The 16,472-nt window shown below is 43.3% G+C and overlaps 1 protein-coding gene across 2 annotated transcripts; it reads left to right on the top strand.

The window, feature by feature from the left end:
* The first annotated feature begins 1,336 nt into the window (after positions 1 to 1,336).
* On the top strand, positions 1,337 to 16,101 carry LOC114097770 (olfactory receptor 10A7-like). Of its 2 annotated transcripts, XM_027941786.2 has the most exons (3): positions 1,337 to 1,576; positions 11,741 to 11,850; positions 13,840 to 16,101. In XM_027941786.2, exons 2-3 carry the CDS (start codon positions 11,763 to 11,765, stop codon positions 14,775 to 14,777), a joined length of 1,026 nt encoding a protein of 341 aa, XP_027797587.2. In that variant the 5' UTR covers positions 1,337 to 1,576; positions 11,741 to 11,762; the 3' UTR covers positions 14,778 to 16,101. The 2 variants fall into 2 exon arrangements, with proteins under 2 accessions (XP_027797587.2, XP_027797588.2); XM_027941787.2 differs by lacking the exon at positions 11,741 to 11,850.
* The last annotated feature ends 371 nt before the right edge of the window (positions 16,102 to 16,472 follow it).

Here is a 16,472-nt window from a genome sequence, read left to right as displayed (position 1 = left end):
TTTGTCTTATGCAGTGTGTGTGTGTGTGTGTATGTATGTAAAAATGGGGCTATGCATTTTTATAAAAATATCTACCAGAAGCATTTAGTATGCATTCAGTTACAAGGATTGAAAACTCACTTAAACCTGGCTTCAAAAAACAAGAAAATTAGTTGGTTCGCATAACTAGAAAGTCCAGAAGTAAGACAGATTTCAGCGTTAGCTTAATTTGGTAGCTCAGAAAGTTTTTTAAGGACCTGATTTCTCTTTATATCTTTTTTTGGCCTTCTAGATCTTCTTCTCCATTCTAAATCTGCTTAGTTTTGTGGTGACAAGATGGCGGGTGATAACATCCAGGACCACGTCCTCCAGACCCAGAGGAGGAGTCCTGGATTTCCCTCGGATTGGCCCATCTTGACTTGTGCCTCTTAATGCCGAGTATGGATTGGCTTAGGTCTAGGTTAGATGCTTGTCCCTAAAACAAACACTTTAAGAGCAGGATCTTAAGTTGGGGGTGGAGATGGAATGGGTTCCAACACAATTACTGGATGTTCCCCAGTGGAAAGATGTTGAGGACCTCAATCACCTCAGACCACCCATCCCCAAGGAAAAGACAGAAGGTGTACATCACAGTGGTCGTATTATACATTTTTTACAAAAAAAAAAAAAAAATTATTGGAACAACTTCAAAGAGAAATGAAGGCTCCAAATATGACCCAAGGCTAGCATATAAGACTTGCAATGTAATTAGCAGTTTGAGGAATTTAAAGCAGACATGTTGGCAAACAGGAAATAAGAATTTTCAGAATCGAATTGCCTTTCCCTTGCCTCTGTTGTGAAATTTCAGTGGCTTCTACAGTAATTGGAGATTTTTTTTTTTTTTTTTTTTTTTGTGGTGCTGGGGATGGAACCCAGGGCCTTGTTCATGCTAGGCAAGTGCTCTACCACTGAGCTACAGCCCTAGCCCTTGATCAGAGATTTTTGAAGGCTAGTTCCTGCTGGTCAGAGATGGTGGTGTGTTCCTGTAATCCCAGGTACTCAGGAGCTGAGGCTGGAGGATTGGAATTTGGAGGCTGGCCTGGGCAATTTAGGGAGACTCTGTCTCAAACTAAAAAAAAATAAAAAGGGCTGGGGGTATAGGGCACCCCTGGTTTCAATCCCTGGTACCATAAGAAAACAAAAACAAAAAAACCCTAAATGGGCCCAAAGCCCAGAGGAATTCAGGGCACGGGTGCCCCTTTACCGAGGGATTCCGCATGCAGAAGTGAAGCCCGTGGCTCTGATTCTGCCACTTCCTTTTTAGACAGAAGGCCTGAACTTTCTTTCAGGAAGTGGCCACCAGAGTCCCTGGCTTTCTTAGCCAACCAGCAGCTCTACACACAGCTGTATGTAGTGTGGCCCAGGCAGTAGGCACTGAGGAGGGGACGCTTGGGTCTGAAGGCTCAGGGTCCTGGGTGAAAGGGGTTCACTGCTGCTAGAGTTTGGGTTTTGGAAGTTTTGCCTGGGATTTCAAAGAGAATCCTGTCATTTTCCCATATATTTTTTCCTGGAAAAGAGAACTTGCACTGGCAGGAAAGACCTCCACTGGTGAATTAAGGTAAGAACATCTTGTGTCAGGCTGGGCACTGCGCGCCCACTTTGACTTCTGCTTAACATTGACTTTCAGCTCTGCATTTCCATAAACTTGACCTTGTCCCTTGGGAGTTAGACCACTATGGTGATAAGCAATGGCCTGGCACTATTGTCCTTAGGAGAGGTTTGCTTACAAAAAGAACAGAATTGCCCCGGGTTGGACTAAGGCACTCTGGTCTCAGTAGAAAATACAAGTCGGGGAGGAAATGAGGGCGGAAGGTAGATGTTGGATGGTCTTGAAGGAACCGTTCTGTGTCTTTCCTGGTAATTGCCCCACAAGAATATAAACTTTGGGAGTGAGGCCTTCTCTTGTTCAGTGTTGCATCCACAGCGTCTAAAACAGTCGGAGATGCTCAACACACGTGATGACTGAATGAGCCAGGGACCAGCTCCTGCATGGACGAGTCTTTCATGTTTTTTAAGTCAGTGTCCTAAGGGAAGTCTTCTCTGACCATTCTAGGAAGATTAGAGTCCCTTTTCTGAGTTTTCATAGCACTTTAAATACTATTTTGCCTATGTATCTGTATTCCCTGAGAGTCGGTGAACTCTGCAAATGTGGTGATTCTGCCTCACTTTTTCCATTTACCCACCGGCACTTTTTGTGCTGTGCCCGATGCATAGTAGGTGCCCATTGAATAAAATCGTATTGCTGTGGCAGGGCTGTAACTATTTCTCGTCTTGAGGAATAGACTTATCAAGTGGATCAGACTATGATAAGGGCCCCTTTGCTTCTTCGGTGTTGGTGATGCATTAGCAAGTTCTTGCTCTTGGCCTTTTGTGGATTTTAAGGGAACAACCACCTTTCAATTTTCAGTTGTTATTCTAATACTCTAAACTGTTTGAACCCACAAAATGTGCTGAGTGATCTCATGACCTACGCTCTGGATCATCAGCTGCCTCCTGATTTTAAGTAAAGAGGCACCTGAGTCCTCACAGCAAACCATCTGTAAGTCTTGGGCAGGGTGTGTTATTTCCAGGAGCCTCCCTGAGACTCGACACTGCTCTTGGGCTATATGTATTTTGACAGCTTTGATCACACAAGCTGAAGCCCCCATTCTTGACCTGCCTACTTATCTTTTACAAAAAAAAGGATCCTCAGTCCACATACTCTTTGTTGGAGTCCAGGTGGGGATTAGCATTGTCACCCTAATGACTACTCTGAAAGAGCAAATGACCTATGTGACTTCCAGTCCTGGATCATTCAGAAGTCATAGTCAATGTTTCGAGACCAGCAGTCCCAAAATCAAGACACAGACTAAATGGAAAACATATAAAGTCAGGGCAGGATAAAAGTCTGTATCAAATGTAGATACTCAAGTTAGTTCAAATTGGTAATAATAACAACCAGAGGATGACAGTGTGAGCCTGATTCTTAGGTAGAATTTGCAACTGCCGAATTTCTCTCTCTCTCTTTTGTTAATTTATGTGAAACTGAGCCCATGGATGAGGGTGGCCAAAGAGTTGGTGAAAAGGAAGGTGGGAACTTTACAGCTATACTGGAAGGTTCCCCGAGTACTGGAGCAACTCTCACTACGTGGGAGGGACACAGCCCTGCCTTTGTTGGATCCACATCGTGGGATTTGTGCGTGCCAACCATTATCCCTTATCTGAGGTCCACTTTCCCCTCCCAGGGGGCCTTGCATCATGCACCTCTGTTGTCACCTGAATCTGCTCAGTTGTAGTGCATGTGAGAATCCCTACGATGATGGACTGGTCATCTGTGATGGGGTAGCCTCTCCATACCCTGCATCCCGACGAATTTAAGCCTGTTCATCATTTGGATCCAGACTCCACGTTAGTCAGGATCAAGATCTAGCTGACTGTACTCTTCAAACACTTGCGGGTCCTTCAGTTAGGTTCAATTAGTTCTTTCTGCGTCATTTTCCTCCTGCAAAAGTGCAAATTGCAAAAATGCAAATTGTAAAAATGGCATTATAAACAATAAATATATTTTTATTTGGTAAGTCTGTTAAATAAAAATATATACATAATGGTCATATGTCAGTCTGACTTTATCACATTTGCTCTCATTTCCTAGGCAGGCTTTGGCACAGTTATAGGCTCCAGAGGGTTTCTACCTGCTCTGTCTTCCTCCAATAGCCTCACTAGACATCCCGGGCCCTGGGTTTTTTCAGCAGGGTTCTTTTGCTATGACTGAGCTGACTGGGATCCATCCAACATCTCCTGTCTGGGCTTTCATGCAAGAGAAGGAAGAGTTCCTCCTCCAGATCCTCTTCTTGGGAAAAAGAAATGAACTCAACTTTCTCCTACCAAAGCATTGCCGTTTTCATACATTTTCTCCAACTTAAAAAATAGGAAATCGGTCTGTTTCTGCCTTTTCTCTTATAAACTGCCCCAGAGTTTATTTCTGTTCCCCATTCTTAAATCAATGAAGTAAAGTTTTTTGAGGGCAGTGGGCTCATCTTATTCATCTCTGCTGGCTCAGTATTTAGCACAGTGCCTGACCCATGGTAGGTGCTCATTGAATGAATAAATGAGCAAATGAGTGGATGAGTAGGCAAGGACTGTATACAGAGAAAATGGGGTATGGGCAGGAATTGAAGAATTCCAACTGACTCAATGATTTGTACATTCAAAAATGATTTAATGATAGATAACTGGTGTTTACAAAGTTAGTAATATTCTGTGTCATCCATACTGAGAATATAAGTTCCATTAGAAAAATACAAACTGTATTTACAAATTGCAAAAATGACATTAAAAACAATAAATAAATTTTTATTTGGGAAGTCCATTAAATAAAAAAAAATTAATATAATGGTTGAATTTTAAGAAAATCATGGGAAAAGTATGAAACAGCTATTTGCTCTCCACACATGATTTAGAATTCTATGCTAATTCTAAAAGGCAAATATAAATACTAATGAAAATAACAAAAACTTTAATAACTTGGAACGAATAGATTTTGCTATGGAAAAACGCAAGTCCATCAGCATGGTAATAGAATTTGCTATGACGGATGGGCTCTGTCTCTGCCAAAGTAATTATAAATATATAGGCCTCTTACAATTGGGAGAAATTGATTATACAATAATTAGGTAAAAGTTCACATTCATAATCTATTATGTGCTAAAAGTGCTCAGAGAAGGCCAAAGGTCAAGTTATTCCCTGGATTTTCAGTTTCAATTTTAATATTTATTTAAAATTATATAGTATTTAGATCTAAAGAGCCAACTTTACACAGCACATACTATCAAGTATATTATATACTAAGTAAAGAAACCTAATAAAGATAAAAGTATTCAACCAAGCCATTCATATTACATGTACATTTCAAAACTAAGGGATTTCTTTCTCATCTGCAAAACTAATCACAGGATATAAAAATAGCTAGTAAGAATAGCTATAATTAAGTTATATTTTAATTTAGAGAAACAGAATTATGTCTGACGGTTAACAATAATCCCAACTGCTAGATTAGAGAGAGCTAAATAGCTTCATGGAATCTGCTGATTTCTGCTTTGCTAAGACTTGCACCAATAAAACACCTGGTTTATGGCTAAAGCTGGGTGTGTTCAGACAGGGTTTGTCTTATTGCTTTAGGTGGGGCTGCTGTCTTAACTGTGCAATGAATGAAAATGACTGACTTGAAGAGGGGATTGACAACCAGCAAAGCAAAGCTCACCATGTTGGCTACTATGTGCTGTGTTATAGGCTTTAATAATGCCAAGGTCCTACACAAACAAATTAACTTTTAACTAGCTTAAAACTTGCCAGAATGCAGCATTAAAATAACATCAGCATATTTCAAAGTAAATACTACAAGATGAACTCCAGAGACAAACCAATAGCCCAAAGGCAACATCTTGTCTGCTTCTGGAACATAGTATTAGCAATGAATCACATGCTCAGTAATGTACAGATTGTTGTTTATTCTTTGTAGCTTATTGACATCACACTGACCTTTGACATCTGGGAGAGAGGGAAGAAGGGAGAAAGATTAGATAACTCATAGGATTCAGGATTGGCCAAACTGTGATGTCACAGTTACTGTGGTGGCTCTAGCATTTCAATCTAAGCTGGGGGCACTTGGTAGTTGAAATCCACTAACTGATTGAATAGTTATCTGTTGAGACGTCTACTGGTTCCTTGTCCTGTCTCATGCCAATCATAAGAGAACTCTTATGATTTTATTTCAGGGTAATATATATATATATATATATATATATATATATATATATATATATATATATATATTGTAGTTGGACAGAATGCCTTTTTTTAAAAATTTATTTTTATGTGGTGTTCCAGATCGAACCCAGTGCCTCACACATGCTAGGCGAGTACTCTACCACTGAGTCCCAGCCACAGCCCTCAGGGTACTGTAATTTCTGATAAATTCATTACTTAGGTTTTAATTGAGATTCATGAAATATGTGAATTTTCATATATGCTGCTATTATAGTAAGTGTTGCACAATCTTTTTCTGAAATCCTGGAAGGACTCCTACATCTTATTTTTATTTATATATCGGTACATATAGAAAAGACTGAAATATGTCATTAGATTGTATCCTTTGTTCTTAAAGATATCATTGTTAGTAATAAGTTATAATCACTTATCATTATTTAAATTATAAGATGAAGAAATGCCATCACCATTGCTATCTGCTTTTAAAGATATTTCTTTATGCTCTAGGTTTGGTAAAGATGCATGTTCATGTTGTTCTTAGAGATGTGTGTTTAAATGTAAGTATTTTAGAGAAAGAAAACATTCTATTAAAGCCAGGGGCTGACTCTTTAGAATAACCAATCTCAGGAGCCCTTTGAAGAATGTCTGTAGATCAAAATTTTGGTTGGAAAAAAGTGGAGAAGGAAGCTGGAGAATTTCCCTCCATGTGAAGAAGGCAGGTTGAGACTTAGGGTTAATTCCCTGGGAGACTCTCATCAGGGGAACGTGTAATTTTCCTGTCCTCAGGAGTGAAAATACCTAAGGAGGCTTTGTGATTTCACCCGTCCTCATGTCACCCTGTGAGCTGCCTCTGGATGACTGACACTCACAGCTGATATTTAGTAAATGTTTCTTCTCGATGTCGAGGGCCTGATGCTCAGCAATCACCCATTCCTTCCCTTCCTTCTTGCTCTTTTTGAGAAAAATAACAGAGGAGATTGTCTAAGCTTTGTGGACTGAAGTGATTTTCAAAATACCAAAGAAGGGAGGTCCTAGAACAGAGCAAAATATAAGGAGAGGTCCTTAAAGAGACGGGGGCGTGTTTACTGTGGAGAGGAGGCCGTCTGTCTGATCCTCAGGGGAGGTGGTAAACGTTCTGGAAGCGTCTGCTTCTCTTCCTTGACTTTCTGCCAGCAGCCAATGAGCACGTGGCATGGTTTCTGTACTTCCCGGTCAGCTCATGGGTTCTGCCCATCAGCAGTAACTCAGACATGGGCTCTGACCTTGGTGGCAGACACGGCTTAATGGACCCTAAACACCAAGAAGTAAAGGACGTCCTCCATCTCAGAGATCAGAGTCTTTGTTTCTTCAGAATTCCACACGTGGGTCCTGAGAGGAGTCTAGCTGGACCCAGGGGAAACCATTCTCAGCCACCCAGACACAGATGGCAGCTGGCAGCCTCCTCTTCCTGCTGTAGCCCTGTGCGTAACAAAAGTCAGCACACTGGGTGGCTTGGACTCCTCAGGGTTTGGGGGTTAGAAATGCAACATAAGGTGTCCTCTAAGGTATCTCTCCTTGGCTTGCAGGTGGCCTCCACCTTCCTGTCCCTTTACATGGTCTTTTCTCTCTGTGTATGACATCCTGATGTCTGTCTCGACCTCCTCTTAGGACATAAGGAAACCAGTCAGATTGGATCAGGGACCTTTAATAGAATCATTTTACCTTATTGACCTCTTTAAAGGTCCTATCACTAAATACAGTCACATTCTGAGGTACTGAGGTTTAGGACTTCAACATAGGAGTTTTAGGGGGACGTTGCTCTGTCTATGACACCTGCTCAATAACCCAGGATTTTTTTTTTTCTTTTAAAGAATGGAATCTACATACCCAACCTTGGTGCTGTTGGGGGAAAAAAAATGCTAAACAAACAACAAGAACAAAACATGGCCTCAGACACCAGAAGGGCTGGGGTTGAAGTGAGGGTTCACCATCAACCCGCAGCTCCCTCCCCGAATGTTCTGAGGTCACCTTCTCCCATGAGGCAGGGATGAAAACATGACCTGCTCCTCACCTCTGCAGCCTGTTGGGAGGACCGCATGGAGCATGCGTGGGGCCCTTAGATGTTGGCCTGGTGCACCTGGCCCGCAGGCTTAGAGAGGGGCACCCAGGGTTGGACTCCCTGGTCCAGATTCTGGAATCCAGATCTCGAGCTCATTGTCCTTGGCCAAGTTACTTCTTGCTCCATTCCCCAATTTTCTGAATAGTGGGAATATGGTAGTATTGACTTCATAGGCTTTTTGCATGGATTAAAGAGATTGGCACCTCCTAAGCCATCTTGTAGGACAGTCAACCACACTGTCCTCGGTCATATTGTGCATCTGTCATTGCCCTTCTCTTTTGCTCCCTTCCAGTCTAGTCCCGTTATCCCCTGGATTTTGTTTGAAGTGGGGTGTCTGTTCTGCAGGGTCACCTTGTGGACCCTCCAAGGTGAGAGAAGTGGAAAATCCTCTCAGCTCAGTGACCCAGAGCCCAAGATCTAGAGCCCAAGGTGGTGATTGCCCTCAATCTGTCTTGCTCACCCAAAGTCCCTAGCATGCTCCTGTGGACCCCCACAGTTCATAGTCTCCTGGAAACTGGTTTCAGAGCACATGTCCTCCTGGGGGGCCATTAGCACCATCTTTACATACTGATTTAGAACCAAAGACCAATCAAATGATAGTAGGCAAAGACTATTTCCTCTGAGCTCATGTTCTGGCAGAGACTCGGGGGTCAGCAGAGGAGTGAGAAAGCTTTATAGTGGGAAAAGGGGAGGCTTCAGGTGTGCCCTGAGCTGAGGCTGCTGGCACGGGAAGCTGCAGATAAGCTCAATAGGAGAGGGACAGCTGACGTGATTGGTTAGGGGGCATATTTGACTTTCCCTGTTTGGTCCCAGGTGTGTTATGTTTATAGAACCTAAAGATAAAAAATGCAGGACAGAAATTAGGAAAAGTGCCAGCTAGTGATCAAGTCTTGGCTGTTTGGGGCCAATTTTTACAGGCTTTATTCTTTGGCTTCCTGGTTGTCATTACAGCAGTCTGACTTCCTGGGAGCCTGACCGCTCAGGCTGGCTTCCTGGGCTGGTGACCAGACATAAGGGGTTGGTTGTTGCTGCAGATTGTAGGTCACAGTTTTATTTTTATATATGTCCTGGTCATTTCTCCTTATATTCTCTCTGTCCCCAAGGGAAGCATGTTGTGTTCAGGGTTTGCCCTGAGCAAGGCTCTTAAGGAGGCCATCTGGTATGCTTTGTCACCCGCCACAGGACTTTTGCAGAGAGTGGGGGTGGCTGGCTCTGATTTGGTCAGGGTGCTTGGAGATAATAATGTAATTCTCTGCTGAGGTCTCTTGGCTCCTGTGTCTATCTCAAAGTGGAAACCAAAGTAATATTTTGGGTTAGAAGGAAGTTGTTGTTCCCCATTTTAGAATTTCAGAAGGCAGCTCTAAGAACTGTCTCTAAATGGAGTTAATATGTAGAAAGGGGAACTAATTACATGGCCTTGGCTGTCCCAAGTTCCCGGTACGCAAATATACTTCTGAGAAGAATGGATTTGGAGACGGGGAGATTCTGGGTGTATGATCCTAAAGAAATTCCTGATCTTCCTGAGGCCTCATAAATAAATTAAGGGAAATAAAACCTGCTTTCATTTATTATGCAGATTTCCAACCCTCTTGAAATTCATATATATGAAAAGTATTTAAGCCACTTCCTGTGATTCAAGGGTCCGCTGTGCAATTTTCCACTTTGCTGGGCCACATGCTGTGCAGTCAGGGTTCATGTCCAATACCACCCTGTGCAGATGGCACTTTGTCCTAGCTCTTCACCTCTGGCGTGCATCACATAGTTACCATTTTATCTCCACTCCAATCCAAGTACTTCAAAATCTAATAGTAAGAAGTGTGAATCTACAAGCTTCTACAATCTAGAATCTACAATCTTTTCTTCTTCTGTTATTAGGGCATTATAGTTATACATAATTGTTGGGTTCGTATTCACAAGATCATGTATGCATGGAATTTGGTTTATTCCATTTCAGTCCCCAACCCCTCACCCCCATTTTCTCTTCATTCCTCCTTCCCACTATTCTCCTTTTTCTACTCTAGTAGTCCTTCTTTCTGAAAGAAATTTGTTTATTTTTGATGGGTGCTTTATAAATCCACATAAAGGCAGAATCCACTGTGGTGTATTTGTACATGCACTTCGTGTAATTTTGCTAATTTCATTCCACATTTCCTTCCCTTTCCTGTCCTTCTCTCTCAGTCTCATTCTTCTATACCACTGAACTTCCCTATGCCTTTTTGATATTCAACCCCGCTCCCGTTTCCCCTTGTTTTACTCAGCTTCCCCTTATGAGAGAAAACATTTGACTCTGGATTTTCCGAGTTTGGCTTATTTCATTTAGCATGGTATTCTCCAATTTCATCCACTTACTGGCAAATTCCATGATTTACTTTTTTTAAAAATTTGTTTTTATTGGTTATACATGACAATAGAATGTATTTTGACTGTTATACATATATGGAGTATAATTTCCCAATCTTCTGGTTGTACATGATATGGAATTACATTGGTCCTGTATTCATATATGTATAAAGGAATGTAATCTCCTATTCATGCTATTATCTTTCCTATTCCTATTCTCTCCCCATTCCCTTCATTCCCTTATGTTTAATACAAAGTAATTTTTTTAATTCTTCCTTACCACCACCCCCACTTTATTGTGAGTTAGCATCCACATATCAAAGAGAACATTCAGCCCTTGGTTTTGGGGGATTGGCTTATTTCACTTTGCACGATATTCTCCAGTTGCATCCATTTACCAACAAATGCCATCCATAATTTTATTTTTTTAATTTTTAATTTTAATTTTATTTTTGGAGTAAAACTCCATTGTGCATACGTTCTGTATTTTTTTTAGTCCATTTATTTATTGATGGGCATTTGGGCTAGTTCCATAAATTGGCTCTTCTGAATTGCACTGCCTATAAGTATTGACGTGGCTGTATCACTATAGTATACTAATTTTAGTTCTTTTGGATAAATACTGAGGAGTGGCATATCTGGGTCATGTGGTGGTTCCATTCCTAGGTTTTTGAGGAATCTCCATACTGCTTTCCAAAGTGATTGTACTAATTTGCAGTCCCACCAGCAATGTAAGAGTGTATCCTTTCCCAACATGCCCCTCAGCATTTGTTATTATTTGTATTCTTGATAACTGGCAAGGCTACTTCTTACTCACAAAATAAGTTTAAACCCTTGGAGTGGTATGAAGGTCCTCCAAGTCTGGTCCCGAGTGCCCTGAACACACCTGCTCTTTAATAAAGCCCAGCTACTTATCATGCCTGCAGCATGTAGGTTTCCACCAGCATCAGGTAGGGCTCTCACTGTTTCTCTTTGCCTGCAATCAGCATCGCTCCTCTCCCTCCCCACTTTACCCCTGCCCGTTCCATGTTAGTTCTCATCCTTGAAAGGCCTGATTCAAGCCTCACTTCTTCCAGGAAGCCTTCTCTGACTTCTTCGGACCACAGCGCTCACTTATTTTCTCAGAATACTTCCATAGCACACCTGGCTTTCTTGCTCATTTGGCGAATAAGTGAAACTAAACAAGTTCTTGGTGAGACTTATCTAATTAAACCGTAATCTGCATTATCCACTAAACAATGAGTTCCAGGAGTCAGAGACTCTCACTGCCTTATACCCTCACTGATCAGGAATATGCATTATATGTCTCAGTGCTCAATGGAGGTTGGTTGAGAACAAGAGCAAAACAATGTGTCCCATGGGCTAGGGAGGAAGCAATTAAGGAGGAAGCGTTTGATAAGAGCAGATGTGCAGTCTTGTGTTTAATATCGAGGGGTTCTCATGTAAGATTTTCATTGAAAAATCTACCACTAAAAGAAGCTTGACAATCAATGACTTTGAGAATGACGTGACCTTTACAATTTCTATTCCTCTCTGTAGAACTGGAGAGTATAGAAAATAAATGCCTGGGATTTATAAGCAAAATTCATCCGCTCTGGGAAGATTCTCCATAAAAGGCGACAACACAATATCCAGCAAAGAGGAACGAGGTATTCAGTGGGAGATTTCTTGCGGAGCTGGGTAGCATTTAGGTGCTCAGGAAGGTGGAGTAGTGACATCTCCATTGTGATAAGTCCTTTGGAAAATCAATCTGCTCTACCTTTTCTGGGCCTCTTTGTTCTACTTTGAAGTCTAGAGGACAGAATAAAGTGACAAAAACCCATCTAACTAGCTCAAATAACAGAGGGATGTGTTAAAGTCTTAGAGCCCATAGAGGGAAAATGAGGACATCTCCATGAAATCAGAAGTTCAGCAGAGAAAGTTGCTTGGCCCCTCGTCTACATGAGCTTTTGTGGCCTCTCAGGGGCTTCATAGCCTCATTTATCTCTGTCCTCTCCTACCTCTCTCTCTCTCGGTCTCTTCTGCTTGCTCATACTACAACTTAACTAGGAGGCTGGCTACTTAACCTCATTCTTTGTGTGCCTTGGGTCAGATTTTTAAGAGATAGACTCTGATCGACTCAGTACGATCTACAGAATGATTTTCAGTTGATGTTGTAGGTCATAGGAAAGGGGTGGGGCAACCAGAGCCACAGGGTACATCGCCCTGGATGGGGCACAGGTGGGCAGGCGACAGCTGCTATCTCCTAGACAGGCTTCACAGCTACAATGGTGATAGGGTAGTTCAAGGGTCCCCAGCTACCACCCAGTCTGCCATTCATTGCTGTGCGTGCTTGAGAAGGTTTACTGAGGCTACTGTGTCTGCTTTGTCATTTGGCAGCAATCCCATGATTCCAGCACTTTCCTGGACCTGCAGCCTATTGGCTTCCTAAAAATAGAAACAATATTTCTACCTGTGGAGTCTAGCTGGCTGGCAAAGGACATGGGTATAGGGAAACCTGGAGAAGGCACTCATTTGGTCTTGCATTTGACATGAGCTTCCTCGTAGTGGTCCAGAGGGCCAGTTCTGGCGTGGGGGTCCGAAATCCAAACTCTGGCTCCAGTATGCAAAAGCCATGTGGCCTTGAGGAGGCGGCTGTGTGCTAGTCAACCTTCTATCACTCTAACGAACACCTGAGGTAGTCCACTGATAAGGAGAAGGGGCTTACTTTGGCTCACAGTTTTTGGAGGTTCCAGTCCATGGCAGCTGGCCCCACTGCTTTGGGGCAGATGGCAAGCCACACATCATGGCCTGAGCAGTCGCACAGGGACACTGCTCACCTCCAGGCCAGGAAGCAAAAGAGGGTAAGGAGGGGGCCTAGAGTTCTCTATCCCCTTCAAGGCCACGACCCTGGTGACGAAAGCTCTCCCACTAGGCCCCACCATCTCTCAGTAGTGCCATCCTGGGGACTAATCTTTAACACATAAGCGTTTCGGAGACATTCAAGATCCAAACCATAATTCTTAGCCCTTCTAAGTCTTTTTCATTTCATTTGTGAAAAGTGCATTTTAAAACTGCTTGCTGAGAATTAAAACAAACTGGGGGTCCTGAGGAATATGCTCTGAGACAGGTTTTAACTCCTGGAGAGAGTCCAGCAAATGTCACCCCTGATCGCCATCATTACTGTTCATCTTCCTTTCATGGAAAGCCCTGAATGAATGACTCCTCCACGTGCCTCACAGCTCTTGCCCCCACCTCTTCCCCAGACCTTGGCAGGCCCTAGGTGTTAACATGGGCTTAGTGGTTAATCAACTGACTTGATAATATGCTTTAGGCTCCTACTTCAAGAAGCTCTCACAATCCAAGAAAGAAAAAGATGCATAAAGAATCAAACTGCTGACCTGAATTGGAGCAATCCGCTGGGTGCTCAGAACACATCTTTCAAACCTCCTTTTTGTATGATTTGCTTATATGACCCCCCTCAACTAAAGAGATGACTTCTGAGGATTTCTCCTATTTCACTGATCGATAGCCATACTATCTAAAATTGTCTTCCTCTATCCCAAAGGATGTGCATCTATTCCTCGAGAAGGGAAAGCTGAGAGTCACAAGAGCAGCTGAAGCACAGAGTCACTTACTCTTGTCCTTTTCTCCTCCAGGAGCTGAGCCAGCCCCAAAGATCATGAACGTGTCTTCTGAGCATTGCAACATATCAGATTGGCTGAGGCTGGAAGCATCGGTGAAGGCCTCTGTGTATTTCGTTGCTTTCTCCTTCGCCACATTCATCACTATCGTCATTGTCACAATAGTGTCACAGGATCGGAAACTGAGGAAAGAGGTCCGGCACATCCTCCTCTGCCACCATCTGCTGTGCATCTCCTCCTACTGTGGCCTGGGGGTTGTTTTCCAAGGAATGCGGGCCTTGCTGGCCCACAGCCCGCGGTTAATTTGCTGGGTGGTGTTTGGGGTGCAGCTAAGTGTTGGAGAAGGGATTCTCTTCACTCTGGCCTTGATGGCTCTCAACACTTACCTGGTGATTTGCTGGCCACTGAAATCTCTGTCCTTTGTGGGTTCAGTTAAGTACAGGATTCTGGCTGGAACTTGGACGACCATAATACTCAAGAATGTCTGCTTATTCCTCATCGAGGTCACTAACTTAGCTCCCGTTGCTGTTTTTAAATTGGAACCCCTATGCCCTGTGACCTTGAATAGCATTCCTGCCAGAGCCACGGGCTTGGTTTTCCTGTTCCTTCCTTTATCTGTCATTCTTATAAGTTACTCTCTGATCTATCGAGAAGGGAAACGAGCCGGCCATTTTAATAGGTCCAACCTCAAAGCAAGGAAAACAGTTCTTATTCATTTAGTGCAGATAAGTTTACACGTATTGCCAACCCTGATCATCTTGGGTTTAGGCAAGAGGTGTGGGGTGTCTTTCTTTGCTCTAAATCTGGTGCTTTTTGGTGTCTTTGCATTTGCCCAGTGTTTTAACCCGCTGGTCTACGGGCTTCAGAACACAGAACTGCGGAGCAGGTTGCACCACGAGGTGTGCTGTCACCTGGGCTTTGGTCACACGAGGAGCAGCAGAGGGCCGGTCTAACAAAACTCCGCCACTTTGAATGGATAACTCCAATGCTAAGAGACACATCAGCAAGGGCCAGGACCTGCCTTTGACTCAACCCCAAATGAGTATCTTTATTTGGTTATGAAAGTACCTGAGTAAACCAAAATGATGTTTTGCCGCCACATACACCAAACTGGCCTCTGTGAAATCATCTTAGTGTCTTTAATTTTAAACTGAGATCAACATCTCTCACAGCCTGCCCTACTGATAATCCAGGCCTATGGGGTGGTTCTGAGAGAAACGGAGAAGGGCTTAGGCAGCCGCCGCAAGATGTTAAGTGAGGAGGTCAGGGGCAGGGCCAGAACAGGAGCATGGAGAGGGTCTTCTGACAAGGCCAACTTCCTGCTTGATGAAAGTACTCATGGACACAAGCAGGGACCCAACCAGACAGACATTCCTGTACTAGTGCTCCCAAGCAGGGGACCCAATAGAAACACTAAGACAGACATGTGGACAGAGGGAGCACCAATGAAATGAAATGAAATGAATGCAGGGAAAGTGTGGGTGGGGGAGGGGATAAGGAAAGGAGGAAATTCCAGAGACCATAAAAGAACAGGCCAAAACTCCCCACTGGATTCTCAGCTCTGAGGCCCCTTCTCTCTGGAGAAGTCTGTTTCTGTATCTCTGTTGCTTTTGCAACAAACCTACTTCTTGCTTGCTGTCTCTGTCCTGTTCTTCCATTCTTTGCTGAACAGAGACAACCAACCCAGCACCCCTAGATGGTAACGGTTCTATAGTCAACAGTCTCATTCTCCTCTGCTCTGCCATGATCTGTAGCTACCTCATGATCCAAAATGGCTGTTAGTGCGTCTATCATTACACTCACACTCCAGCCAATAAGAAGGAAGCAGGGGCAAAGAAGGGATTGACTCTTCCTTCTAACGACACTTTCTAGAATTACACAAAACATCACCTTGCTTCTAACTGCCCCAAACTTAATCAAATGGCTACGCCTATCCTTAACAAAGGCTGGGAATAAGCTTCAGTTGGGAAGCAGCGTCCCCAGCTAAAAACTGGAGTTCTTTATACCATGAAAGGAGGGAAGAAGATATTGGAAGGCAAAGTTGTTTCAAGGACCATTTTCCTCCCAATGGATGGTTATGATCACCACAAATAGCCTGCACTTCAATATTTTATATAAACAGAATTAAGTGTTCAGGACCCCAGGAAGCTTTCTTTGCTTTGTGTTAACAGTTCTCAGAAAACAAGAACATCGAAACGGCTTAAACATGGGGGCCAATTCAAAATTTAATTCTAAGCAAGTCTGAGGGGGCAGCATGAAATAAATTCCTTCACAGAAGTTTGTGTGTGTTTCTGTGTTTTTTCAGAGGACCCATTTCAGAATTGGTCAGGATTCAGTTCTAGAGACAGGAATCATCATTCTTGGTATTTTCAGCAAAAGGACTCGACCCAGGACTCAGAAGCTGAACAAAGCCCCTGGAAGGGCCTGAGGAGCAGAAGTCAGGGGCCAGTGATTGATGTCAAGGGTGAACCTCTGCCGTGGGGTCTGGAGGCCGCACAGCCGCTGCCACCATGGTCCCCACGACCTCCAGACCCCACATCTTCGTGCCCTGACTTTCCAGAAGGAACGAGATGGTCCCCGTCTCCTTCTGCTTCTACATGTCACACGACCGTCTCTTACTGGTGTCACCTGGCTGGCTCTGGAGCCCT

Source organism: Marmota flaviventris, chromosome 11, assembly GCF_047511675.1.
Source record: "Marmota flaviventris isolate mMarFla1 chromosome 11, mMarFla1.hap1, whole genome shotgun sequence".
NCBI classification, from domain to species: domain Eukaryota; kingdom Metazoa; phylum Chordata; class Mammalia; order Rodentia; family Sciuridae; genus Marmota; species Marmota flaviventris.
Note: the sequence above shows the minus strand (reverse complement) of the source record. Positions and strands in the feature narration are given on the sequence as shown.